Source organism: Ambystoma mexicanum, chromosome 7p (assembly GCF_040938575.1).
Source record: "Ambystoma mexicanum isolate Mex_15411 chromosome 7p, UKY_AmexF1_1, whole genome shotgun sequence".
NCBI lineage: Eukaryota > Metazoa > Chordata > Amphibia > Caudata > Ambystomatidae > Ambystoma > Ambystoma mexicanum.
In genome coordinates this window covers 177,128,889-177,156,337 of record NC_090939.1, presented here as the reverse complement: position 1 = coordinate 177,156,337, position 27,449 = coordinate 177,128,889, and the positions used below count along the sequence as shown (strand labels likewise).

Genomic DNA, 27,449 nt, shown 5'->3' with positions numbered 1-27,449 from the left:
AGTATGTGAGAGCAGGTGGAACATTATGTTTGCAGCTAGCACGAATTCTATCGTGGGGGTAGCTGCATGTTAAAGGTGGAGGTGTTGTGCATTGTCTTAGAGTAGTGCATGGTATCAGTGAATAGCAGTGCCTTTGGCTGGTATCCATAAGCAGTGTGATACGTATCAATGTGTATGTGTCCTGGCCGGTTCATTGGTTGCAAAGATGCATCTGGATTTGAGGAGGCCGGGGAAACTGACCCACATAAATTGTTTTAGTGCCACACATTGCCCCCCCTCAGACTCATCCCAGTGCCATATCTTGACTACCCATTAAAACTTCTCAAGATGTCATACATAGGATGCTTTCAAATTCATCTTGATGTAATACATTGGATAGCTTCATAATTCAGACAAATGCAGTGCAAGGAATTCTTACCGTTCTTTGGTGATTGTGAGGGGAATTTGTTCCTGCCGTGTTCCTCCTGGGATTAAGTAGATAGCTCAAAGGGGAGGGCAGAGTTAGTCAGGGTGCAGAGGAGAATAATAGCCATGTCTTGAGGGCCTTCTGGAAGACCAGGTGATCTTATATCCATTGCATGTTAATCTTCAAAGAGATCCAGATGGTCGGTGCTTGGACAGAGAATGTGGTGCCTCCAATTCTGGCTGATTTGAAAGTGGGGGTCAGCAGTAGGAAAGCAGTGACTAATTGCAGGATTCTATTGGGATGGTAGTGGGTGAATTTTGGTTGTAGGTATTTAGGGCCTGTCTTGTGTAAGGCTCAGTGAGTGATGCACATGACTTTGAAAGTGATCCGTCAGCCAATAGGGAGCCAGTGGAGGGTACTGAGGGTGGGGGTGATGTGCTCTCTGTGGCTGAGGGCAAGGAGTAACCTGGCTGCGGAGTTCTGGATTCTTCAGTGCTTTTTGATTTGGTAGGCAGGGGCGCCCAGTTAGAGAGAGTTAGTCGGGAGAGGATAATGGACATGATTGCTGTCACACTGTTTGGGTAGGAGAGATAAGGGAAGATGTGTCTGAGAATGTGGCAGTATAGGTAGCAGGATTTTGGCATAGGGCCTCATTACGTGTCCGGCGGTTACCCTGCCAGTGCTACCGGCGGGTTGCCGCTGGACTCGTAACACTTTACCGGCGCCTGACTTCCCGGTGCCACCGGGAGATTTCAAGTCCGGCGGCCCGGGAATTCGGGCACCGGTAAAATGTAAGTCCCCATTCCCATAGAGTCCAATAGGACTCTATGGGAGTGAGAAGCGCTGGCACCATTGCTAACGGTGCCGGCGCTTTCGTGAAGTGTCTGCCTATTGGGGCTACTGCGCCAGCAGAGTCAGACCTGTCGGGCGCAGCGGCCACGGCATGCAAACACGCAGTTTTCTGGTCCAGGAACAAGGGTGCAGGTGAGCTTACTGTCACCGCTGTTTCCGGACCGGCAAACTTATAATGACGCCCATAGTGTTAATGTGGTGTGATAGAGTTAGGTCAGTTTCCATTGTGCAGACCAGGTTTGTGACTGTGATGGATACAGCAAGGATGGGGTCTATGGAGGGAGGCCAGTAGGTGGGTGGCGAGAATAGGGATGTCTGTGGAGGTTTTTGAGTTGCAACATGAAATGCAATAACTAAATGAGAATGGTCACAGACTAGAGGTCTTTGCGCTTTTTTTTGCAGTATAGGAACACACATAAGTGTAAAAGGTTCTACTACATATCCAGGGGTCGATCTGATGAGTACTTTCTTGACCATACTTGCCAACTTGGTCTTTATGGGAAATCTTACTGGGAGCTAATGTAGGACACGAATACTGGGTGCAATATGATTGTGCCACATAACTTTGAATCATGCAAATAATTTGCATATTGGGCGTAATATGCTTTTGCATACAATGAAATGTATGAAGGATGTAATTCGTGTATCACTGACTGACCACAAACCTACCTATTCCCACTCACAGGTGTGGGTATGAATAATGATGATGAGCTCTCAAGATAATCGATGAAACCAAACTAGTAACATACCCACATCCTAATGTGACACATACAGTCAAACAATCTTTCCATAGAACGTTTGAGTTATACATGACCAAACGCCACCAAGCCTTCCACACTTTTAAAATGTTCTGCAAAGAAACAATGCATATATGTGATAGTCACTTCACCCAACTATTCATTATTAGAGAACACGCTACCTTTGGGTAAAATGCTGCTATTTTAATCCAATACTGTAACATACCTCAGTGCATTTGATAATTCACAATGATATTCTTTATTGTCCCACATGTTCAATAAACAACAGGTTTATTGTTCATGACCCTAGCAGATGACACATGTCTTGGAGTCATTATTCACCGACACTGCTGCATTGGTGCTTATTTTGTCTATCACTGCCATGCCACTAATCATTCATAATGTTATGTTATGTTAAAGGTATTTGTATAGCGCACCGTCACCAACAGAATTGGTCCCCAGGCGCTCAGGTGGATCTGTATACGAGAACGCAGGTTGGGTTAGTAAGGTGAAGAGGGAGTAGGATAGTGAGAGAGGTGGTGTCCTGTTGGCGGCTTCAGTTAGGTATACACCATGCGCTGAGCTTTACTGAGAGTATCAGATCGAAGTCAGGCCTCATGTGCTTTTGGTGCGGCTTATGTGTTGTTTGTTTGTTGTTGCGGTGTGGTGAAGTGCGTGCGTCTTGCTGTGCGAGAGGTGGTTGTGTAGGTTTCTGTATGAGTTAGGTATGCAGAATTTGAGCTTTTTTGGTTAGTGGGTTATATGTCTCGAAGCTGACTTTCACAGTTTGGCTAAGTGCCTAGAGTAAGGAATCCTGTGTGGTGGGTCAGGGGCCCAGGTCTCATAGTACACTATGTTTCACCATACAACAGACAATGATGGAGGCTATACCTAGAGTTGAGAGTCCTGTGAAGTGGGGCAAAGGCCCAGGTCCACAGTAAGTGGGTTACTGCATATGATACGCAGGGATGGAGGCTGCACCTGGATTCGGCTTCACCAGGCTAATATATACAGTTTTGAGTGTGGGATTTGATAACATTCACAATTCCATCCAAGGGTGGCGCTTGCCAACCCTAACAGTCCTATCTAGTTGCAACGCAGGCCAATGTTCACAATTCTATTCAGGTGTGGCACATGCTAATAATCACAGTTCTAGGTGTGGGGCTTGCTAACATTCACAATTCCATCTAAGTGTGGCACTTGCTAACCTTCACAGTCCTATCTAGATGCGATGCAGGCTAATCTTTGCAATTCTATCTAGGTGTAAAATATTCACAAATCTATTTAGATGCGACGCAGGCTAATCTTTTCAGTTCCATCTAAGTGCAGCACTTGCTAACCTTCACAGTCCTATATCGATGCGACGCAGGCTAATCTTTGCAATTCTATCCAAATGTGGCACATGCTAGTATACATAGTTCTAGGTTTGGGACTTGCTAACATTCAACATTCCATCTGAGTGTGGCACTTTCTAACCTTCAAAATCCTTTCTAGATGCGACAAGGCTAATGTTTACAATTCTATCTACATTTGGCACATGCTAATGTTCACAGTTCTAGGGTGTGGGACTTGCTAACATTCACAATTCCATCTAAGTGTGAGGCTTGCTAACATTCACAATTCCATCTAAGTGTGAGGCTTGCTAACATTCACAATTCTATCTAGAAGCGACGCAGGTTAATGTTTACATTTCTATCTGGGTGTGGCAAATGCTAATATTCACAAATCTATCTAGATGCGAAGCAGGCTAATCTTTGCATTTCTATCTAAATGAGGCACATGCTAGTGTTCACAATTCTAGGTGTGAGACTTGCTAGCATTCACAATTCCATCCAATTGCGAGGCTTGCTAACATTGACAATTCTATCTAGCTGTGACGCAGGATAATCTTTGCAATTCTATTTAAGTGTGGCACATGCTAATATTCACAGTTCTAGGTGTGGCACTTGCTAACATTCACAATTCCATCCAGGAGCGACGCAGGCTGGTGTTAACATTAGTATGACATTAGGGCTAATGTTCACAATTGTTTTCTAAATGTGGCATATCTTAATATTCACAGTTCAGAGGTAGGGTAATGTAGAGTGGCAGGGGTTTTCTGGAGTAGAGTAATTGCTCTACTCCCCACCCATGCCCCACTTACTTTGGTGGTTGCTGCTGGTTGACGGCTGACCTCTGGCTTACTCTTCTGACACCTGAAAACACAGTTTGGAGCCGCCAATGTAGGAGACACACTTTGACTTGGGGCCCTTAGACACAGGGGCTGCCCTGGGAGGATTCTTGATATGGAAAGGAGGGGTCAATCGGGGCACGTGGGAGGGCTGGAAGGCAGAATTGGGCCTTGGGAAAGGAGGAAGCATGGGGAATGGTAGACTAAAGTGCCAAGTGGGCTGTATGTGTATTTTTTTTTAGATTTCAAAGCACAACAGGGAATTTGGAAAGGCCCAATCTGAATAATGAAGAAAAATAATGAAGACCAAACGAGCAGATATATGTATACATATATATCAATCCCATAAAAGTACAACCTTAATAATACACACAATCTGTAGGCTGTAAACCTTATATTATGTATAATCATGATTCAATTGCATTTTTTAATCCATATATGTTCCTTCATGCATTGCGTTATTGTGTTCAGTTGACTTCTGAGAGGCGGTGGTCGCAAGAATCATCTAGTTTATCATGATGTTCCCAGGCAGAATAGCCCATTCACTCAAATGATTTATCTATCATTTCAGATTCCACACATTTTTCTGTCATTCTAAGCACACGCTTACTCAGCACATCACCAGGCAAATTTGCATATTCCTCTTCAGAGGTACTCAGCAGCACAACCTTAGTTCCAGGAACAGTCTCATCAGCCACTGGAAATATGGAAATAATCAGCGCCACAACACATGCTTCTTCAGGCACTGCCATCAATGTGACAGAGCCTTATGCAGAGACTGCCACACACTCTTCCTTCCAGTCTACCACAGCAGCACTTCCAACTAGTGTAATGGAAGAGGCAACTGAACTAATGACTGATACTACCAGGTCAACAAAGAACTCTGTGACCAAAAGTGCAACTAAGAGAAATGAAGAAACATCCATTAGGATAACTGCATCTCAAAAAACAATTTCAAATAACGAGTCCAGTGGTCAACAATCATCTCCATTCACAGAGGAAATAAGTACAGTTTATGAAAATACAGGTGAAACATCTGCCCCTGAACCACACATTTCCTCATCATCATTCTCAACAATGCAATCTACATCTGCCAGATCCAGTACTGTTCCGGGGATCACTGAACAGGAGGTTAGCTCAGTTTCATTATCAGAATCACCATCTAGCAAAGCTTTGACTACAGTACAAACAAATTCTGAGACTACCACTCTTTCATCCATTACAAGTACACTTTTATTGACAACTGACCAGGAGACCACAGAAAGTACCTCGCCTTCTTCATCAATCGGAAATAGTCACCATACGACTGAAAATAACCCATCTGAAACTACAGAGGAGCCGTCACCAGGAACCACTCTTCATTCAACAGAATCAAAAGCAGAAACAACAATAAACATTCAATCCAGTACTGATATTGTCACACATAGTGCCACAGCTGACATTACAACATACTCTGCCACAAGTACTTCCAATGAAATAAGTAAATCGGAGACCATCTCAGTGTCACTGCTGAGCACAAACTCTGAAACCCCAACAGCTTTGAAAAGCTCTTCTTCCCAACCCACCACAGCAGCACCTCAAACTAGCGTAATGGAAGGAACATCTATACTTAAATACGATAGTACCAAGTTGACTAAGAACACTGTGCGTGAAACTACCACAAAACAAAATGAAGTAAGCTCTGTCACAACTGCACCTCAAGTAACAATGTCAAACTTAGAGACCAGTGATCACACCTCTGTTCAAACAGAAGAAATAAATACAATTATTAAAAGTACAACTGAAACGTCAGCCTTTAAGTCATCAATGTCCTTAACGTCTTTCTCATCAACACAGCCAACAACTGCTGAGTCCAGTACTGTGTCCCGGAACACTGCACTGGAGGTTAGCTCACTTCCATCATCAGAAACATCATTCAGCAGAGCTTCAAATGCAACACACACAAATACAGAGAGTGCAACTATTTCAGCTACTACTAGTCCACTTTTATTGACAACTGACCAGGAGAAATCAGAAAGTACCTCTTCACCACCTTCATCAAGTAGAAATAGTATGCAAACTACTGAAAATAACAAGCCTTCAACTGGAACCACTCTTTATTTAACTGGATCAGATGCAGAAAATAGCTTACCTACAACAGAAGGTAATAACCAATCTGAAAAAGCAGAGCTGGCATCATCTGGAACCACATTACATACAACTGAATCTAAAGCAGATACTACAACAAACATTCTGTTCAGCAGTGATCAAACCACTCCAAGTGCAACATCAGACATTAAAATCCACTCAGCCACAGTCACTTCTAATGAAATGAGCACATTGGAGATGGATTCAGTGTCGATGCAGCGCACAACCATCGAATCATCAACAGTTCCTGGAAGCACTTTTTCCCAATCCACAAAAGCAGATCGAGAAACAAGCACGAATGAAGAGACAACTAAACTCATGTCAAGTGTTGCCAGTCCTATTGACAGCACTAGGTCTGAGAGTACAGACAGTGAAATTTCAGAAAGTTCTATCAGTACACCCTCATCCCAAGAAACTACTTTAAATACTGAAACTAGTGATCAGACATCTTCTCTCACTGAAGAATTAAGTACTGTTGTTAAAAGTACAGCTGAAACAACTGCCCCTGGAATAACCATTACCTCATCTGCCTTTGTATCAATGCTGTCAACAATTGTAGAGTCCAGTACTGTTACCCCGAGCACTGCACAGGAAGTTAGCTCAGCTACTTTATCAGAATCAACATTCAGTAAAGCTTCAACTGCAATAACCACGCATACAGAGAATGCCACTATTTCATCCAGTACACATCCAGTTGCATTGACAACTGAACAGGAGACGTCAGACATCTCTTCACAACCTCCATCAAGTGAAAATAGCTTACATACCACCGAAGATAATAACCGATCTGAAACAGCTGAGCTGCCATCATCTGGAACCACATTTCATACAACTGAATCTAAAGCAGAAACTACAACAAACATTATTTTCAGTAGTGATCAAACCACACCAAGTGCAATCTCAGACATTACAATCCACTCAGCAGCAGTTACCTCTAATGAAATGAGCACATTGGAGATGGTCTCAGTGTCAATGCAGCGCACAACCATCGAATCATCAACAGTTCCTGGAAGCACTTTTTTCCAATCCACAAATGCAGCTAGTGTAACAAGCACAAATGAAGAGACAACTAAACTGACGTCAAGTGCTGCCAGTCCTATTAACAGCACTAACTCTGGGAGTACAGACAGTGAAACTTCTAAAAGTTCTATCAGTACACCCTCAACCAAAGAAACTACTTTAAATACTGCAACTAGTGATCAGACATCTTCTCTCATTGAAGAATTAAGTACTGTTGTTAAAAGTACAGCTGAAACAAATGCCTCTGGCACAACCATTACCTCATCTGCCTTTGTATCAATACTGTCAACAATTGTAGAGTCCAGTACTGTTCCTGGGAGCACTGCACAGGAAGTTAGCTCAGTTCCTTTATCAGAATCAACATTCAGTAAAGCTTCAACTGCAATAACCACACATACAGAGAGTGCTACACTTTCATCCATTACACTTCCACTTGTATTGACAACTGAACAGGAGACGTCAGAAATATCATCACAACCTCCATCAAGTGAAAATAGCTTACGTACAACCGAAGAAAATAACCGATCTGAAACAGCTGAGCTGCCATCATCTGGAACCACATTTCATACAACTGAATCTAAAGCAGAAACTACAACACACATTGCATCCAGCAGTGATCAAACCACACCAAGTGCAACATCTGACATTATGGTCTACTCTACTACTGTTACCTCAGATGAAATGAGTACTTTGGAGGCGGTCTCATTATCGATGCACAGCACAACTGTCCAATCATCAACAGTTCCTGGAAGCACTTTTTCCCAGTCCACAAAAGCCGCTCGTGAAACAAGTTCAAATGAAGAGACAGCCAAACTAATGTCAACTTCTGCTAGACCTACTGACAGCACTAAGTCTGAGAGTACAGACAGTGAAACTTCAGAAAGTTCTATCAGCACACTCTCATCCCAAGAAACAATTTCAAATACTGACCCTAGTGATCAGACATCTTCTTTCACTGAAGAATTAAGTACCATTGTTAAAAGTACAGCTGAAACAACTGCCCCTGGAGCAACCATTACCTCATCTGCCTTTGTATCAATGCCATCAACAAGTGTAGAGTCCAGTACTGTTCCCGGGAACACTGCACAGGGAAATAGCTCAGTTCCTTTATCAGAATCAACATTCAGTAAAGCTTCAACTGCAATAACCACACATACAGAGAGTGCTACTCTTTCATCCATTACACGTCCAGTTGCATTGACAACTGAACAGGGGACGTCAGAAATCTCTTCACATCTTACATCAAGTGAAAATAGCTTACGTACAACCGAAGATAATAACCGATCTGAAACAGTTGAGCTGCCATCATCTGGATCCACATTTCATACAACCGATTCTAAAGCAGAAACTACAACAAAAGTTCTGTTCAGTAGTGATCTAACCAAACCAAGTCCAACCTTAGACATTACAACCCACTCAGCAACAGTTACTTCTAATGAAATGAGCACATTGGAGACGGTCTCAGTGTCGATGCAGAGCACAGCCATTGAATCAACAGTTTCTGGAAGCACTCTTTCCCAATCCACCAAGGCAGCAAATGAAACAAGTGCAACTGAAGAGACATCCAAACTAATATCTAGTGCTGCTAGTCCAACTGACAACACTAAGGCTGAGAGTGCAGCCAGTGAAACTTCAAACGGTTTATCAACCTCTAACCCTGAGAGACAAACTACCGCCACAGAGGAGTCGATTTCCACAACAAGGAATACTCCATTTGGGACAACCACGCCATCCTCAACGAGTATGCCAGGTAAGTTAGCAATTGTTAGCATGTTATCATGCTCAATAATTCCTTCGGTGGCAATGCATTTTGAAACATGTGATAGCATAATGCCTAAGTATTAAATGTATTCGCAAATTCTATAGCACTGGATTTTTTCATTTACTCAGTACTCAGTAAAACCCTAATGGGAATTTTTTGTTTTACCATTTAAATATTCAAAGCCAGCCCCTTTGTCTTTTCCAGTGCTTGTTTCTTCTTGTCATCAAAGGGCCATTTACTGCATGCTTGTTCTCTTCCTGACCATTTGTTTCCTGCATATGAACAGGTCACCACCTTCATATATTGCCATAGTCTCAACCAATATTTCTCATAAGCTGCCTGGCATTGAGTCTACTCATTTGTTCCAGCCTCTCTCCACTCAGCCAGGGAATATCTCTACTGACTGTGCACTAGACCACTATGTTATGCAATATAAAACAACTCTCTTGGGAGCCTGAGCACAAGTGTCTTCCTGGCTGTGCCTTGCCTTATAGAGGCACTGGAGCCAAGGGGAATCTTGAGGTTTTCAGATGCCTGTCCATCTGAAAGGCCAGTAGGTCCGGGACACAGATCTGATTTTGCGTCGCCTCCTTGGCAGTAATCCAGGCACTTCACAAGCACCTCAGTTTAGTTACATCTCCATATATCACTATATGCCAACTGTCTTTACTACCCTGCACCTCCAACATGACTACTTTCATCCATGCCTCCTCATAAGTGGCAAGAACATTACAATAAAACACTTATTTATTGGCACACTACAGCATACCAAAAGTATATAACTATATATGCATAATTATGGTCTGCGAAAGATGAATGGAAAGCATCAATGGGTGTTATTTGTGAAAAGTAGAATATTGTTAAGAATATTGAAGTGCTTACAGGAGCAACATTCCCGGGGAAAATGGAAGCGGATGTGAACTGCTGCCATTGCTACTTGTGTTCATCTTTAATCAGACCATATCCCCCATACTCCTTTCACATTATCTATTACCCTAACTCCCTCCCCCACATATAATTATGTTGAAATGCGCAGTAAAGAATTCGGCATTTTCATCTGCGGTACTTTCTGCTGCGCAGTGATGGGTTGAGACCGGTTTGAACCATATCAAGCCAAAAGGAACCACTTTGCTTTAATCATGTAAACTTGTCTCACGATCATAAAGCACTTCCTCTATTGAGTTTGTTGCTACTTTGAGTTGGTTAAGTATGTTCTAAGGTAGTAGGAACCAACAGGCTCAAACTGTGTTAATTTGTCTTGGCATCATGAAGTATGTCCTCTAGTGAGTTGGTTTCTAGCTCAACCTTCTTGTTTCTAGCGTTCCCTCTTCCTGCTGCAACTGTTTTCCTCCTTTGTAACCAGCGCCAAGATGCCCATGGGCGTTGCGCGCTTCTTATAAATGTACAAATAAATAAATAAACCTGACTTAAATTTCGAGCCAATAACAACCAACAGGCTCAATCCCTGTCAAGGCACGAGGCACCAATTTGAATCAGCTTCAGCTTGTACAGTTTGTCCTCTAGTCTCTTTGTTATCGCCTCAAAGTGATGGTTCTATATTCTTACATTGCCCGTTTTTTAGATAAGTTTTTTCTGACGTTGTTTGCCAATAAAACACATCCCAAAAATGATTTAATTTATTTTTGGGGGGGTTACACCCCCAGGCACCTCGTCCACTATTATTTACTACCTATTCCCACCCCTCTACCACTTTTATCCCCTCACCCACCCATATTTTTCAATTCTTTTTTTGTTTTTGGCAAAAAAACTCCAGAAAAAAACTAATTGAAAAAATGGCTGATATAACAACGTAGTACCAAATGTATTTGGGCCAAAAGGAACCAATTGGCTCAAAGTGTGTTTGATTGTTTCAGCTATGGGAACTAAACAGAGGAAGTACGTCATGCGTTGATGTACGTAAACCGATTTTCCATGTTTTAATCCCTTTGGAACCAATAGGCTTAAACAGTCTCGAATCAGCTTGAATACGGAAAGTAAACAGGTGAACAAACATCCAGGGATGTTACAAACTCTAGCCACTCAACGCGATTCAAGATGGTTGGAATCATTTGGCTTGAACAGCCTTGAACCGACTCAAGCTATTTCATTTACCGGGTGACACATGTCTGTTTCCTGTGCACTCTCTTAATACATGAAGTGACTGGGAAGCAAGAGCGAGGGTGTGAGATAGAGCTTTTGGGAGAGAGAACTGCTTGAGTACTGCAGATAGGGAGGATTGAGGGAGAAAGATATTGTATTGATTTTCCTTTAAAAAAATAACTGTTGAGGAAAGCTAAGTCAGATGGGGCCAGGAACCGAGACTTCTGGGTTCCAAATCCAGGATACCGCAGAAGGAAACTACATCAGCTCCACAAATGCCAAGCTGCTCTGCAGCAGTGTGCCCTATGGATCCCCAGCTGAACTGCAGAGAAGAAAGGAGCAGTGGGGCTCCAGAAACAACCCCGCACCCCCAACAGTCCCAGGCACCCTCAGTCGACCTGTAGCAAGATTAAGGAGTAATCAAATATGTGCCAGGAAGCCTCAGAAAAAGGATAGACTATACGGCATTGCAATATTTCTTTTCCACACACCAAGAAATGATTATATATCAAAACACAAACAAATGGGTGTATTGGAACATCAATGAATGGTGGAACGAGAACTCAAACCTAAAAAGATACGGGATCATGACTCTGTTAAAATGTCCTTTTTCATTGCTAAGCTATACGTTAAGGGGATGGGAGGGGGGGTATAGGGGGGGCATAATATAGGATTCCCTAGGTGTAAGTATAAACTGGATGACAAAAGAATGCCCCAGTTTGATACTTTGAAGAATATCCTGTCATGTGTGGATATCTTACGTCCAGAAGTTCCTCATTGCTCGATAATTTGTGCCCTGAACCGTGTTTGTCTTCCTGTCCAACACTGGCACAGACAATGGTAACATAGGATCATGGGGCGCTTAAGGCCAGATAGTCAGCTGAATTGGGTTGCGATATTTCTCAATTTGAATGGACATAGATGCTGTCTCCCACATTTAGCTCAACCCTGGCCTGAAAACTCTGCTTAATTCATAATAGGGTTCTTTTAAGAGTCTACTCGTCGTACGGAAAAAAAACTGCCAATCTAGGGTTGAATTCCAATTAGTAGTTCTGGGTAGGTAGAACTCATAACAAAAATGTGCCCCCCCTGGAATATGGAGGGTCCAGGGCTTTTGGGAGATTTATTGAAAGGAGTATACATGGCTCAGGGTTCAAACTTGACCGTTTATGTAACAGTGTCTTGATGAGACGCCTGTTGCAGAAATTACTCTGAAAGATCTGGTATTAGATCCTCAAGCTCACTCCTCTTATAAGTCGATTGGTCCAGGTGATATGCCAAATGATTTTTTCATGTTTATTTTCCTGAACTATCGCTACTAATACTTGCCGCCCATTTGAATGCATGTATTGATGTATTCTCCTACCCTCCTTTGTGGTCAAAAGTGATCATCGTTCCAGTGTTAAAAAAAGGTGAATGGGTGTTGCCCTATATCCTTGTTAGATGCATTAGCCAAACGTTTAGGCAGGCTGATTCATGCAAGTATATTGGACTGGTTTAGAGTAAATCTAGTACAGGCACCTTTCCAAAGTGATTTTCAATTGAACTTGGGTACAGAGCTATAATTTATCACAATATGTTCATGGATGCTAGATACCAGTTCAGGTTGTCTTTATGGACTTTACGGTTGCTTTTGACACTCTGTTGAGACCCAAATTATGGGCATCAGCTATGGAAATGGGCATTCGGATTCACATCTGCCAGTTACTGATTCACCTCCACTCAAGTACCTCAGAGCAGATCAGGTATGGGTCCGGCGGAGCTTTCTTTGCCATTTGTTACATGAAAGGGGGTGAGACATAGTTGTGTTCTTGCCCCCTTCTTGCTCAATTTATACACAAACTTTCTCCCATGGGTTCTGCTTGCTGTTACTGCTGATATGGCTTAGTTATCAGAGAGAGGATGTGTGCACACAATTCGGGTTTGATAGCAAAGACCCCAAGGGCCATGGAACAGATAGTAAGAAGTTTTATTGAATCTATGAAGGATAGAGGCTTATCAACTGACATCAATAAACCAGCTTTGATGTGTGTTAAGATCAGGCAAAACAATCTATGTCAAAGAACATCATACATTTTAAACCTTTTCCAGAGTTGCAACATTCACATATTTGGGAGTCCAATTTCCAAATACTTTGAAGTGGACTAACCAAGTAGATTTCAGGGTTCGAAATTGAGGGGAGGTGGGAGCTACTTAGCTCCTGCGTGTGGCCTAGAAGAGCCTGGTTTGCTTGATACCAACAGCTACCAGGAGCTACTTTTGGCTCCCCACACCAATTAATGCTGAACAAACACACCTAAGTGAATTTAACTCTGTGTGTTTGGTAGAATTTGTAAATAAACATTACGATACATTAAAATCAACATTAAAGATTTTTGAATCTAAAGCAATGACTGCTGTGGTTTACGCTGCTGGGTGGTATATGTAACAATGATTAGAAACCATTCGGAGGAGAACCATTTTTTTAAAGCATGTTCTGGTGTTCCATGCTCTACTTCAACATAGTATATCCATTTAGAGCACGGTACACCTTAAATAAGCAACTTAGTCGCTGTCTGCCCACATGCAATTTGGGTTGAGTCACGGACTGGGCTTAATATCCTTGCCTTTGGTCAATGGACATAATTACTGATTTACCCTCTAGTGATGCTGTATTTCCCACCCCGTGATTGAAGGCCCTAAAGTTGTTATTGTGTTCCCTTTTGTATTTGACGGACTCATCTTGCCCTTAGACTCCTCCTATATAAGATAGTTTAAAGATACTTTCTGCTGGAAAATATTATTTTTCAGCCAGTCATGAGGTATCTTAATTTTCTTTTTCATCTATATATGGCTTTGTTTCTTATTTATTATGTATACTTAATCCTAAATATCGTCAACCTCTGTTCAGATTAAGATGCTGCTGTCTCCCTCTGTCATTACTGGTATTTAACAAAAGCAGAATTAAAGGAGATAGTCTTCCTGTGTGACACTGTGGTCCTAATTCACAGAAGCCTTTTAAAATGGCAAAGCCCCATTGGAAAACGTTCTGTGAATTAGGCCCTTTGGTTTTGGGAACATTGATTCACTTTTTACTGCTTTGCCTTTTTTATTCTCATATCAGGAAACCACTTTGATTCCTTTTGTAATAAATAGAGGCTTTTTTAAGTTGCAGACCTGCTGTTCTTTCTTCATGTTGTTGTCAGATATTTGTGTATGTTATGCATTACAGTCATATCTGAAAATTGCGTTATCGATTAGGAACTCTAAATGAAATGTTTGAAATAGTTTTAATACTTTTATGATGGTTTTAGTGATCTGTATGATATGATGTTAACGACTGCATATTTGTACTTTATTATTTTTCGACAATAATGGACTTATTGATGTTCCAAAAGAAACTTGATATTGTACTGTATTGAAAAACCAAATAAAACTGTGTTAACAAGTAAACTGTTACTAGGCACAACAAGACAAGGAGGGGGAAACAAAGGAGGACAAAATAACGATCTTACTAGCCTTGTGTCATTCAGATCGTGCAAGTGCAGGGAAGATGGAAGGGGGAATTGCAAGGGGGAGGCGAAGGGGAAGAGCAGTTAACTCACAATTGCAGACAGAGGGTGGCTCATAAGTGCAGTTAGAAGGGACTGTTGGATTGCAGAAACAGACCGTTAAGTGCTGCGGAGGCCAGAGGCAGTGCGAGGGTAACTGGACTTTCAGGAGCCTGGGCCCGAGTTCAGAGGGTGACCAGGTGACCAGTGCGCGGAGCAGTCAGGTGCATCAGCAGGGAGAGGAAGAAAGAAAGCGGAAGCGAAAAGGAAGGTCTTGACACAAATAGAAATAGTACAAAATGTTGAAAGTTCGGTATATTGCAGAAGACTCTCACATTCAACTTTTCAACAAATCCCTATGGCTTAATTATGACACAAGAAACCGTTCCCACATTATCTTTCTTTTAATCTTTAGTTCTCTCACAGGAATGCCTCATAGACAATCATTTTACACTTTGATGAACTGTGATACTATTTTGTTTATAGTGTACACTATGTCATGCCTTTGTGTTACATATGTTATGTTTTTTCAGAGCACAGCATTCTTTAGCTGTCAATGTTATTTTGTATCTATTTTGTTAGTCTCTCATGGCATCGTAATTTGGTAAACACACCTCACCTTTCAATATAGTTATCTAGTAATTCATACAGATTACATGTCCACAGTGGATTATTGCATCAAGGCAATTTGAAGTTGCATATAAAATCATCAAGCCCTATGATCTGACCAAGCCTCACTTCATTCACCCAATGATGAACAAAGTATGACTGCAGCGATCAAACGCATTCTTGTCCAATCGTAAATGTATAAGGTACATTATGATGTTACGCTAATTTCATAAGTGGTTTACCTTTTTTCCTTGATGGACATATTTTTATCTGAACCTCATTGTTAAGTACATACAGTTTTACATCCCATAATATTATTATCCATACATTAGAAGACACTACAAAACTTGTATTGTCAGTTATTGACCAAAATTACATTCCTCATTTATGGTCATACAGTCAATGTATTATAACGTAGTGCTGTTTCTGCTTAAAATATATATGCCCCTCGACTTTGGTGGAAAAAATATTTTAGATAGGTAGATGACCTCCTTTGCTATAGTTTATGCCCAAGGGACCTTTAGTTCAGAAGCAGATAATCTTGGCTTAAAACACTATGAGACTTTCAGACATTTCAAGTGTTTTTATTTTCTTTGCTTGTGCAACTTACACTCATGCTACCCCCCAAAAAATCAAATAAAATTGGATGTTTTTTAAAATGAGTTACGATTACCCTGACAAAAAGTAGCCTACAAACAGTACAAATAACCATTTTAAGGATCAAACGCTTACAAATTCACCCATGACACTCGAAGTCTAAACACTCATTCCATGCCATTTCAAATCTAAACGTAACACTTCAAACGTTAAGTAGGCTTGGTCAATACCATAGTTGAAGTGAGTTTTAAGGTTGAATTTGAAGTGGTATGGAATGAGTATATATATTTGTTCTTTCCTGGTTCAATCTTTAGTGGTGTAGAGTGAGTGTTTGTACCCTAACGTTGTTAATTCTATTGTTTGTCGACTAGTTTTGTAAACGTTGTTTTCATATTATATATATACAGAATTAACCATTTCAGCCAAGTCAGACACAGCGCAGTGTCATCCAATAGCCATTACTGGAAGTTCACTGCCAGTTCAGAGCCAAGCGCACAATGCTCTGCGGATAGCAAAGAGGTCAAATGTCAAGTCATTGGAAACATGTTTCACCCTTGCTGGGGATCATCAAAATATTATGCTTTCACATTTCCTGCATAAGGTTTTTTTCCAAGTTTGTTTTTTACAATCCATAACTTTGCTGGGGGGTGTTATCTTTATTTACTTTGCATAACACAGCCAATTAAGACTTTTTATACTCAAATACCAGTCCAACATGTCCAAGAAATAATGATCAGTTCACATTATTAACAATATAATTCAAAATGTGCTTAATAGAAACCAAAGTTCAGTGATATAAGGGAGTCACATTATTTCCCAAAAAGAAACGCTCCCAAATAGATTCATCTGAGCCAGCAGTTAATACCGGGTTGTCACATGCCTGAAAGTGACTCCTATGGATAATATTTAAACTCTTGCAGTCTAATAGTCCTTATTCATGGAATTATTTGCAGGTAAAACAGGGATTTGCATGTCATTCTAATCTCCATTCACCCAACAGGTATTTGCAGGCAGAATGGCAGGCAAAACCCCGTTTTACATGCAGATAATTCCATGAATCAGGGCCTATATGTTTAATTAATTCCAATGTAGTGCAATCACAGAGTCTGCACATTCTTAATTGTCTATTCATGTTTTTCCTGGCACTCATTACTTCCGGTGTCTCAAACAAATTGAACTTAATATGAATAAAGTCTCAAGCTATCGAGTTATTAGGAAACTCATTTAGATTTTGAGGAGTTATCCTTTATTTTAGGAAGATATTAATGTAATCACCACACAATGATTTGGTGGCTAGATTGACCAGAATTTGTTCGGAGTCGCGCTGAAAACACCCTCTTTTGGTTAATATTTTGACCTGTTTATAGATTATATTTAGAATTGATGGAACCAGCCACCGGCCTTATTTATGAAAAGGACCAGGCAAATGCCGCTGACGACGCAGAAGTTAGTGGTGGAGGAAGTCAGAATCAAATGTATGAGGGTGTAAGGAGCAGAATGTGTTCGCTTACAATAGAAATTAATTCACTGTGAAGTCAGTGCACGACGTATGCTATGGAGACCTAATTCTGCATAAAGCTCATCAATAGGAAGACTGTGAGGAAGTTTTATTTGAGTTTTTAGACAAAAGCTGTCAAGTGTCTTTAATTCCACACAATGCTGTGGGCCTCATATTCCTGCACCGTAAAGCATCACAGGTAGGATCTTTGCTTTCTACACCTGAAAGATAGAGTTAATACAATGCATGTATTTATTTGTTTGTTTTTTATAACGCGCATAATACCATGCCTGAGTTTGGTTTCTAAGCATGGATCTGGGATTCAAACCTCTGTTGCTTTGGTGGTCTTGCTTCCAAGACCAGCGCTTTGCCCCTATGCTGTCCTCCGTAGAATAACCCACAGATTTCAGAGCAAATCTTCTAACCGCTCTAAGCTGCTGACACACCCTAACTTTAATTTTATTCATTCAGGGTTTGCATTTTTTTTCTTGTGATCAATAGTCACACGAAATACTCATAAGATTGTGCTATGTCGAATGTGATCTGATGTAGTCTCCATATACATGCATTGCTTGCTCTTTTATGGCCAGGATGAAAGTCATGATCTTAGTTTTAGACGTGTTAATGGATAGGTCATGTTTTAGTTTAGTTATCTAAGGAGTTAAGTAGTTGCTGAGGCCCTTTTAGTCCATTAGAATTAGGTCACCAATGGAAGAATGCAGACGGTCCAGGGGTGTCTTTGTGGCGAGTGAAGTTGTGGGAAGTATTGGCAATGTAAAAGGTGTGTGCTTTGGCACATGGTACCTACCAAATATTTTTAAAGTTCTGGTTCCTGTTTCATGACTGGTTGAGGGACAGAGAGCACCACTATTGTAGACCGTCGCTACTGAATAATTTTGCCATATTGTCAGAGTTTCAGCCCTTTCATGCTACTGTATAGTGAGAGAGTTGCCTACGTCACAGTCTTTGTTAAATGTTATTAGTTACATAATACTGTTACACAAAACTGTTAATGCTCCCGAAATACATAATCAGGGCTTGTATCGAAAGGTATCCGTAAACTTGTAATGCTAAGAAAAGTAATTTGTCATGCTGTTCTGGAGCCTTTACCAGTAAAGAAAGTTTACAAAAAAAGAATGTAAAAAAACAAAAAAAAACAAAGAATTAGGCCATCTGTATAACCAAGCCGCTGCACGCGTTTCTTATGCAATTGAGAGGGATAGGCCTTTGCAGTGAGCAGCTCGGAAGAGATCAACAAGATCGAGATTAAACAATGTGGGGCTAATATGCACCCCTGTTTGGATCCCACATAGGTCTGTATTAAATCATTGAGTATGCCGGCAGATGAAAGTCCCACTTTAACACCCCTACTATTAGTGTGAATGCAGAAATCATCCTTTGTAGTCCAGAGGGAATAGCCCAGGATTGCAATTCCTGCCATAAGTGATCACGTTTCTCCTTGATGACCCGCACCGCCGACACCAGGGAAGCCCATCCGGGGCATTAAAAGCATGTGTAGTGCCAGCTATCCTCGTCAGAGACCCACGGTTCCCCCAGCCCCTTGTTAAATTGCAATCGCTGCAATTTGCTTTTTTACGGAGTGCACTTTCAATCTTTCACCTCCTCCGGCTCACGAAGAAAAAACCAACGCCAAGATGGCCGCCGCCATTTTCTGAATGAGGCTCTGCCTCTCTACTGCGACGCCGTATCAATCAGCGGCAGTAGCTACTTTAGCTAATAGGGCCGACCGGCAGGCGGAAGCCGGCACCCACATCGAAGGCACCACATACAAGGTGCCTGTCCTGGGCCTGTCCGGGGACGGCCAGACGCGTCGGCACCCCACTATGCCCAATTCCTCCTCCCAAGACTTGCCCTAACAAACACGCTGCACTGGGCTCCAACTCATGCAGACTGATCCACATGCGACAGGTACCCGATGCCAACGGAGCAATGTGAAAATATACTGCCACGTCCTGAACCAGCACTAGCCGACTGCAACCGTAAATCACCTCCGCTTGTCCTCCAAACTGACCCTAAGACCCACTCACCGCGATAGACATTTGCATACAGACTGTGATAAACACGCCCATCCTGTGTTTAATTGCATTTGGCCCATTCTTGCCATCCTGTGTTTAATTGAATTTGGCCCATTCTTGCCATCCTGTGTTTAATTGCATTTGGCCCATTCTTGCCATCCTGTGTTTAATTGCATTTGGCCCATTCTGTGATACATGATCCCTGCCTGTGAGTAACCTCCTTACCTCAAACGCCAATATACTTAACGGCACAGCAAACTCACCTACAGCATGTTCTCCCTGCCCCTCTACGCATGTCTGTTAAGCGTGCTACTCTATAAAATGACCACACCTAACCTCCCTAGCCTAGAGCTTAACTACTAGGACCACAACGCTTCCAGTTGTGCCCTCTCAATGGACACCAAGCCCTCACACACTCCACACAACATACCAGATGCTCAGGTGCCTAACCTGAGCCAAAGATTAGTCAGACTCAGATCCTGTACCCTCCCATTCCACCACCATGCCACCTCTACACTCATACCACACAGAAACTGCCGACTTAGCTCACAAACTATCAAAGTGAACACACACCGCCACCGCGACAATACCTCTAAAGGACACAACACTAAGCTCACACATGCCACACCTAGCGACAACTCCTACACTCCACATACCGCCTCACCCAAGTCAGACCCTCCTACCATACCTATAAAGAACCTGTGCCCCACGCTATACAAGTGCGCCATAATCATTGTACGCTCTCTCAATGCCCACGCCCTAGAAGTTAATGACTTAATAACCACCCAAGACTTAGACATACTCGCTATCACAGAGACCTGGCTTAACGAAGTTACCAGGCCAGCAATCACGCTAGCCTTACTGCAAGGGTATGCCATCCTTAGACAAGACAGGATCGCCAAACCAGGATGAGGGGCGTAGATCTTATTTACAAAGAAACACTATCTATCAGAACCATATCCCACCAAGAGGAAGGAAATGTTGACACCCTATCAGTCAAACTAGCACTCTCGCCAAACAGTACTATAAATATTCATATCATATACCAACCACCTGTCCCCACTGCCAATTTCATAGGTCAAGTCAATCACCTCCTAGGAAACAATATTAAGAAATCCACCAAATCCCTACTTATAGGAGACCTAAACCTAGGATTCAACGACCCCAAGGACAAAACTGCTACCTCTCTAGCCAAAGACCACCACGACTTAGGATTTACACAAAAAATCACATTGCATCCTAGATTGGATCATAGACCACAATTGTAACACAGCCATCACTTCCAATATCAGCCTCCCGTGGACAGACCACAACTATCTCCAATTCGACATCCCAGTCCCAATATACACTAAAGTGCCTACCACTGCACCGGCGACCTTAGCCAGAAGTGCCAAAATATTCACTGCAGACAACCTCAGCGCACACCTCAATCTGCCATGCCTAGCGCCCCCTTTCTCCCCGGAACCCAACATCCTTGCAGAAATATTCAAACACACCATTACTAAGGCTGTTAACACCATTGCCCCACTAGAAAACAAAAAAGAGAAAAAAATCCTTCCACTCCAATTCCTGGTTCACATCTGCGCAAAAACAAACGCCAAGCGCTCAAAAAATGGCAGTGCAATCCTTGTGACACCACAAAAGATAACTTCAAATCCATAGCCAAAAAATATAAAAATATAAAGACGCCATCTTCATCGCTAAGTCTGAAGCCTATAACAACCGTATCTCCGCTGCCAACTCCCACTCCAAAGAACTCTTCATTATCTTTAAAGAATTAACTGTACCACCCACATGCCATGATGAGATCGTCAAAGACGAAGCATGGTGCAGAGGCATACAATCAGCCATGCTTGCAAAAATAAACCTGCTCCAAAACAAGATATCTCACCACTACAAAACCTCACCTAAGCAAAGCCCTCATGTACAGACACAACCTAATGTAAAAACAAGCAACATGCCCAAATTCTCATTCACTGAAATTTCGGAAACCGATGTCATTGACATCCTCAGACACCTCAAACCTTCACAATGTAAGGGTGATGTGTGCCCCCCAAAAATCATCAAGGACTGCGCAGAACCGCTCGCCCCTCTTCTCACGGCATTCATCAACTCTTCATTCAAAACAGGCATAGTCCCAGACAGCCTTAAAAGGCCTGGGTGCGCCCTCTTTTAAAAAAAACAACGCTAGACCCCGCTAACCTCAATAACTACCGACCCATAACAACAGTTCCATTCCTCCTGAAAATACTAGACAAGGCCGCCCACAAACGGATTCAACTTTACCTTGAATCAAACGCAATACTAGGAAAAAGACAATCTGGGTACCGCATGGGGGACGGAGCAGAAACTGCCCTTCTAGACCTAAAAAACAAACTCACTAACATCCTGGACAAAGGCAAGCCCGCTCTCCTCCTCCTCCTTGACCTTTCAGCAGTGTTTGATCTGGTAGATCATATCACACTTACCAGTCATTTTACGCATGCAGCGCACTCCTCTAAGGATGCAGTGTCATGGGTGACCTCCTTTCTAGAGGGTAGAGCTATGAAAATGTTCTCAAACACAGCTCATGCAGCACCCTCCATCATCCACTGTGGATTCCCACAGGTTCATGTACTGCCCCCACGCTCTATAACCTTTTTACCAAGCCTCTCTTTGATAAACTGGACAAACTCGGGATCACATACACAAATTACGCTCATCATCAAGATGCCACTACCCTACAGCAAATCTACTTCACCTTACAAGCGTGTATGGCTACTAACGGCCTCTGTCTGAATGGGGACAAGACCGAAATCCTCATTCTAGGCCAGAAATCCACACTCTCCAACCTCAACCCACTGTACCTCAATTTCAACATAGATAACTGCATCATCCCGGTATTATCTTCAGTCAAAACACTGGGCGTTCACATAGACGCGACCCTATCTATGGACAAACAAGTCAGCGCCATAGTCTCGGCCTCTGCACTGAGTACTAAACTCATCAATGCAATAAAACCATTCCTAACCAAGGATAACTGCCTCTCCATCGCTAGAGCAAACAGAGGAGCCAAACTAGATTACTGTAATGCACTCTTAGCCGGCACCTCCAAAAAAAACCTATCTAGGCTCCAAACAACTCAAAACAACACTCTTAGAGCAGCCCTCAGCATACCGAAAAGAGACCATATCACACAAGCCAAGAAGACAATTCACTGGCTCCCAGTCAAGGACCGCATTTCCTTCAAAATTCTCACTACCACTCATAAATGTATCAACCTCACAGCACCCTCATACCTATCTGACACATTATACAGATCTCAATCCACCAGACTGCCCAGACAACAATTCACCAATCAACTCACTATACCTCGCATCAATAGGACCAAGGCAGGAGGTATAGGCTTCCCCTTCCTCGCACCTAAGCTGTGGAATTCCCTCCCCACTGAGCTCAGAGCGGAAACATCTCTCTTCTCCTTCCGCAAAAAACTTAAAACTGCCTTCTTCAACTAACCATGCGCTCCCAGCTATCTGCCACTCAATGTATGTATGTAAAAAATATATAGCCTGATTCATGAAATTATTTGTGTGAAAAACGCAGATTTGCGCGCCTTTCTGCCCGAAAATCCCCATACTTCAAAAAGGGATTTTCGGGCTGAAAGGTGCGCACATCTGCGTTTTTCACGCAAATAATTCCATGAATTAGGCTGATAATATTCTCGTCCAATGTAACACTGACGGACCTGAATTGTATGTAACTAAGTATAAGCAACACTGTAACAAGTGCCACGATGCCTTCGGTCAGCTGTGCGCTCAACAAATGCAAATTAATAAATAAACAAATAAATAAATAAATAAATAAATGACTCCTTAAGTTTTCTGGAGACCATTAGCATCTTCCCTTCCAGATGACATGGTGAAAGAGGCAGCTCCTTAGGGACTATCTGCCTCATGGTTGCACAATGCATAGAGCTACTTGCCATTAGCGCTGGCCATTTTATCATGAGACAGTATTCAAATGCTGCCACGTAGATGCTCCCTGATTAAAATATTCACAAATACATTCACTCAAATATATTGTCAAATGCTGCTGCTCCTCAAATGGGAAAGTATTGAAAAAAGATGCTTTCTATATGACTTCGTTTTCCTTTCCAAAATTGGGGAAAATATTGAAAACAAAAGCAGGACAATCGGAGTGGAGGACCTAGCAGTGCTGTAGACTTGCGTTTGTGTTCATTACATTCACCATCTTTGGTGGAGCTGATTATTACATTTCTGCACCAGTGCCTGCGTTAAAGGTGCTGCATAAAGAAAACATGTTAGGAGAAGCAGCAGCTAGGTAACAATGATGGGGCGGGAGGAGAAGCATAGTGGGGACAGTTAGTGGACCCAACTGGTGGAAATAACTTGCACAATATGGCTGACACAGAAATATAAGAAATAAAGGCTTCAGTAAATGCTTTCTGTTTCAGAAGACAACTGATTGAAAGCAGGGTCAGTCTAATATTTATGCTCAGCCTCTGGCATAGAACTAAAGCTTTCAATTCCTAGATGGGAGATAGAATAGTACACGTATAAAAAACAGAGAGTGTTTTATTGAAGATATCTACCCATCAGACACAATGTAATGTAATTAAATTGTAATTTGTATAGCAGTTTTCACCATTGGTATGGTCTCAAAGCGATGTAGGTTGAACCCTCTTGGGCCACAGAAGTCCGGGTGTGGGACATTCGTCAGAGAGTTTTAGAATGCGTGTATACATTTTAGCCAATACGAAGGTAGGTAGGGGTGGGCAAGTCCCTTCTAGTCACCAATGTCAGGCAGGCATGTGGGTGGGTGAAGAGATATAATCTGGAGGATATGCAAGAAGTCATCATGTAAGCAGCTAGACGGAATTTATATTGTGGGGGGTGGGTACAATTTAATGGCAGAGGAGTTGTGCAGTGTCTCGTAGAGTAGTGCATGCAGTGGGAGAGTGCTGAGAGGTAGTCTGGAGAGTATGTGAGAGCAGGAGAAAACGTTATGTGTGCAGCTAGGCCGAATTGTTAGTGGGGATAGCTACATTCTAATAACAGAGGTGTTTTTTATTGCTTTTAAGGATGCTTAGAGGTGTTCTGGAGAGTATGCAAGAGCGGAAGAGACCTTATGTGTGCAGCTCAACCGCATTTTACCGTGGGGTAGCTGCATTCTAATGACAGAGGTGTTGTGCCATGTGTCTTAGTGCTTGTAGTGGATTGGTGATGAGGTAGTCTGGAAGAGTATGTGAGAGCAGGAGAGGGATTACGTGTTGAGCTAGATGGAATGTTGTGATGGGGATAGTTGCATTCTAAAGATAGTGGTGCTGTGCAATGTGTGTTAGAGTGGTGCATGTAGTGGATGGGTGCAAACATGTGTTCTGAAGAATGTGCGAGGGCAGGAGAGACATTATGTTTGCAACTAGGCCGAATTTCTATAATGGTGGATAGGATAGCGTCTTTCTAATGGCAGAGGTGTTGTACAATGTGTCTTAGGGTAGTGAATGTAGGGTGGGTGCTGAGTTGTGGTCTGTAGAGTATGCAAGAGCAGGAGAGACATTATGTGTGCCACTAGGCCAAATTTCTATCGTGGGGGTTAGCTGCATTCTGAAGGCAGAGGTGTTGTGCATTGTCCTAGGTCAGTGCATGGTATCAGTGGATAGCCATGCCTTTGGTTAGAATCCATAAGCAGTGTGATACGTATCCATGGGTCCTGGCTTGTTCATTGGTTGCGAAGATGAAGCTGGATTTGAGGAGGCGGTGGGAACTGACCTCGGCTACATTCTGGTCATTAGCTATATAGAATCCTTTTAGTATAATGCAGTGTTGCATACCCTAAGTGATTCATTCAGATGCAAATACTCTGGCAACCCTATACATTCTCTTAATGCCGCACATTGGCCACTCTCAGAATCATCCGAGTGCCAAATCTTGACTACCCATAAAAATTCACACAGATGTCATACATAGGAGGCTTTCAAACTCATCTCGATGTAATACATTGGACAGCTTCATAATTCGGCCAAATGCAATGGAAGTAAGTCTTACCGTTCTTTGGTGATTGTGAGGGAGATTCTTTCCTGCAGAGTACCTCCTGGTATTGAGTAGATAGCTCAAAGGGGAGGGCAGGGTTAGACAGGGTCAGAGGGGAATAGCCATGTCTCGAGGGTCTCTGGAAGACCATGTGGTCTTCAATGCATCAGATGTTAACCAGCAAAGAGTTCCAGATGGTGGGTGCTTGGACGGAGAAGGTAGTGTCTCCAATTCTAGTTGATTTGAAAGGAGGATCACCAGTAGGAAAGCAGTGCCTAATCGCAGGTTTCTATTGAGGTGGTAGTGGGTGATTTTCTGTTGCAGGTATTTAGGGCCTGTCTTGTCTACGGCTCAGTGAGTGATGTATATGACTTTGAAAGTGACACGTCGTCTGATAGGGAGCCAGTGGATGGTACAGAGGCTGGGGGTGATGAGCAGCCTGGCTGCAGAGTTCCAGATTCTTTGGAGCTTTTGAATTGGTAGACAGGGGCACCCAGTTAGAGAGAGTTAGCATTGTCTAGTCGGGAGAGGAGAATGGGCATGGTTGCTGTCACTCTATGGGGGTAGGAGAGGTAAGGGAAGCTGCGTCTGAGAATGCAGAGGTATAGGTTGCAGGATGTTGACATAGTGTTGATGTGGTGTGATAGAGTTATGTCAGTGTAAATTGTGCAGCCTGGGTTTTTGACTACGATGAATGCAGCGGGGGAGGGGTGGGTTGCGGGAAGAGGGATATCTTTGGAACATTTTAAGTTGCAAGGTGACATGAAATAACTAAAATGAGAATGTTAAAAGATTAGAGGCCTCTATGTTTTTTAGCAGTATAGGAACAGACATAAGTGTAAAGGGTTCTACTACATATCCATGGGTCAATCTGATGAGTCCTTCCTTGATACTACTTGCCAAATTGTTCCTTATGGGAAGTCCCACTGGGAGCTATTGTGGGATACGAATACTGGGTGCAATATGATTGTGACCCATTTCTTTGATCCATGCAAATAATGTGCATATTGGGTGTACAATGAAATGTTTGAAGGATGTAACCCGTGTGTCACTGATTGACCACAAACCTACATATTCCCAGTTACAGGTGTGCGTATGAATAATGATGGTGAGATCGCCAGATAATCAATGAAAGCAAACTAGCAATGTAACCACACCCTAATGTGACAGCTACAGTCAAACAATCTTTCCATAGACATTCACTATTACAGGCCAAGCTACCTTTGGGTAGACTGCTTGTATTTTAATCCAAAATTGTAACATACCTGAGTGCATTTGATAATTTAGGATCATATTCTTGATAGTCCCACATGTTCAATAAACAACAGGTTCCATCTACATGACCCTAGCAGACGACACATGTCTTAGAGTCAGTATTCACCAACAACGCTTCATTGGGAACACAGACACTGTTTAGTTTATGTTTATATTGACTATCACTGCCATGCCAATAAGCATTCATGTTTGAAAATGTATTGAGAATGTGGAACCCTGGGGTGCAATGTTTATGGGGAAAATAGGATATATGTTCTGTGAAGGGCATTTGGGGTGCAGAGCCTGAGAAGGGAGGATGTGCTGTGGATCATTATGGATGTACTTCATCCATCTCACTTAAACTTTAGCTGCAGTGACCTCTCATCCTTATAATAATGGTTACGAGTTCTGCGACCCCAAGTCGGCTGATCAGCTTCTCCTGTAAATGGCTTGGCTGCCTGTGTCCCGGTGTCTTTCTGTGGCTCCCCTGCAGTGTGGGTGCCAGAGGGAAATCTGTAATACTGAAGAGGGCCATTTGGGAGTGTGTGGCGGCGGGCGCTGTCCCAGCTGAGGACGTGGGGTAGCAGCATGATGTCTGCGAGTGTTGCCTGTTCGCCCTTCCCCGGTGAACAGCAATGGCTATTTGTTCCCTGGTGTAACTGCCCTACGGTTCAGCAGTGTTCAGCTCCAGTGCTGGTGCAAAGGAGGTGCAGCACCCTTAC

At 42.6% G+C, this 27,449-nt stretch overlaps 2 protein-coding genes across 2 annotated transcripts in view; both read left to right on the top strand.

Annotated features, from left to right (window-relative positions):
* The window catches only part of LOC138525808 (serine-rich adhesin for platelets-like), a 351,204-nt gene that overhangs the window by 44,741 nt on the left and 279,014 nt on the right, over positions 1-27,449 (top strand). The window lies entirely within an intron of this gene.
* The window catches only part of LOC138526554 (pneumococcal serine-rich repeat protein-like), a 75,588-nt gene continuing 53,009 nt past the window's right edge, over positions 4,871-27,449 (top strand). The window contains exon 1 of the mRNA XM_069637347.1: positions 4,871-9,062. Within this exon, the coding sequence (XP_069493448.1) occupies positions 4,871-9,062 (4,192 nt within the window). The remainder of the gene's footprint in view (positions 9,063-27,449) is intronic.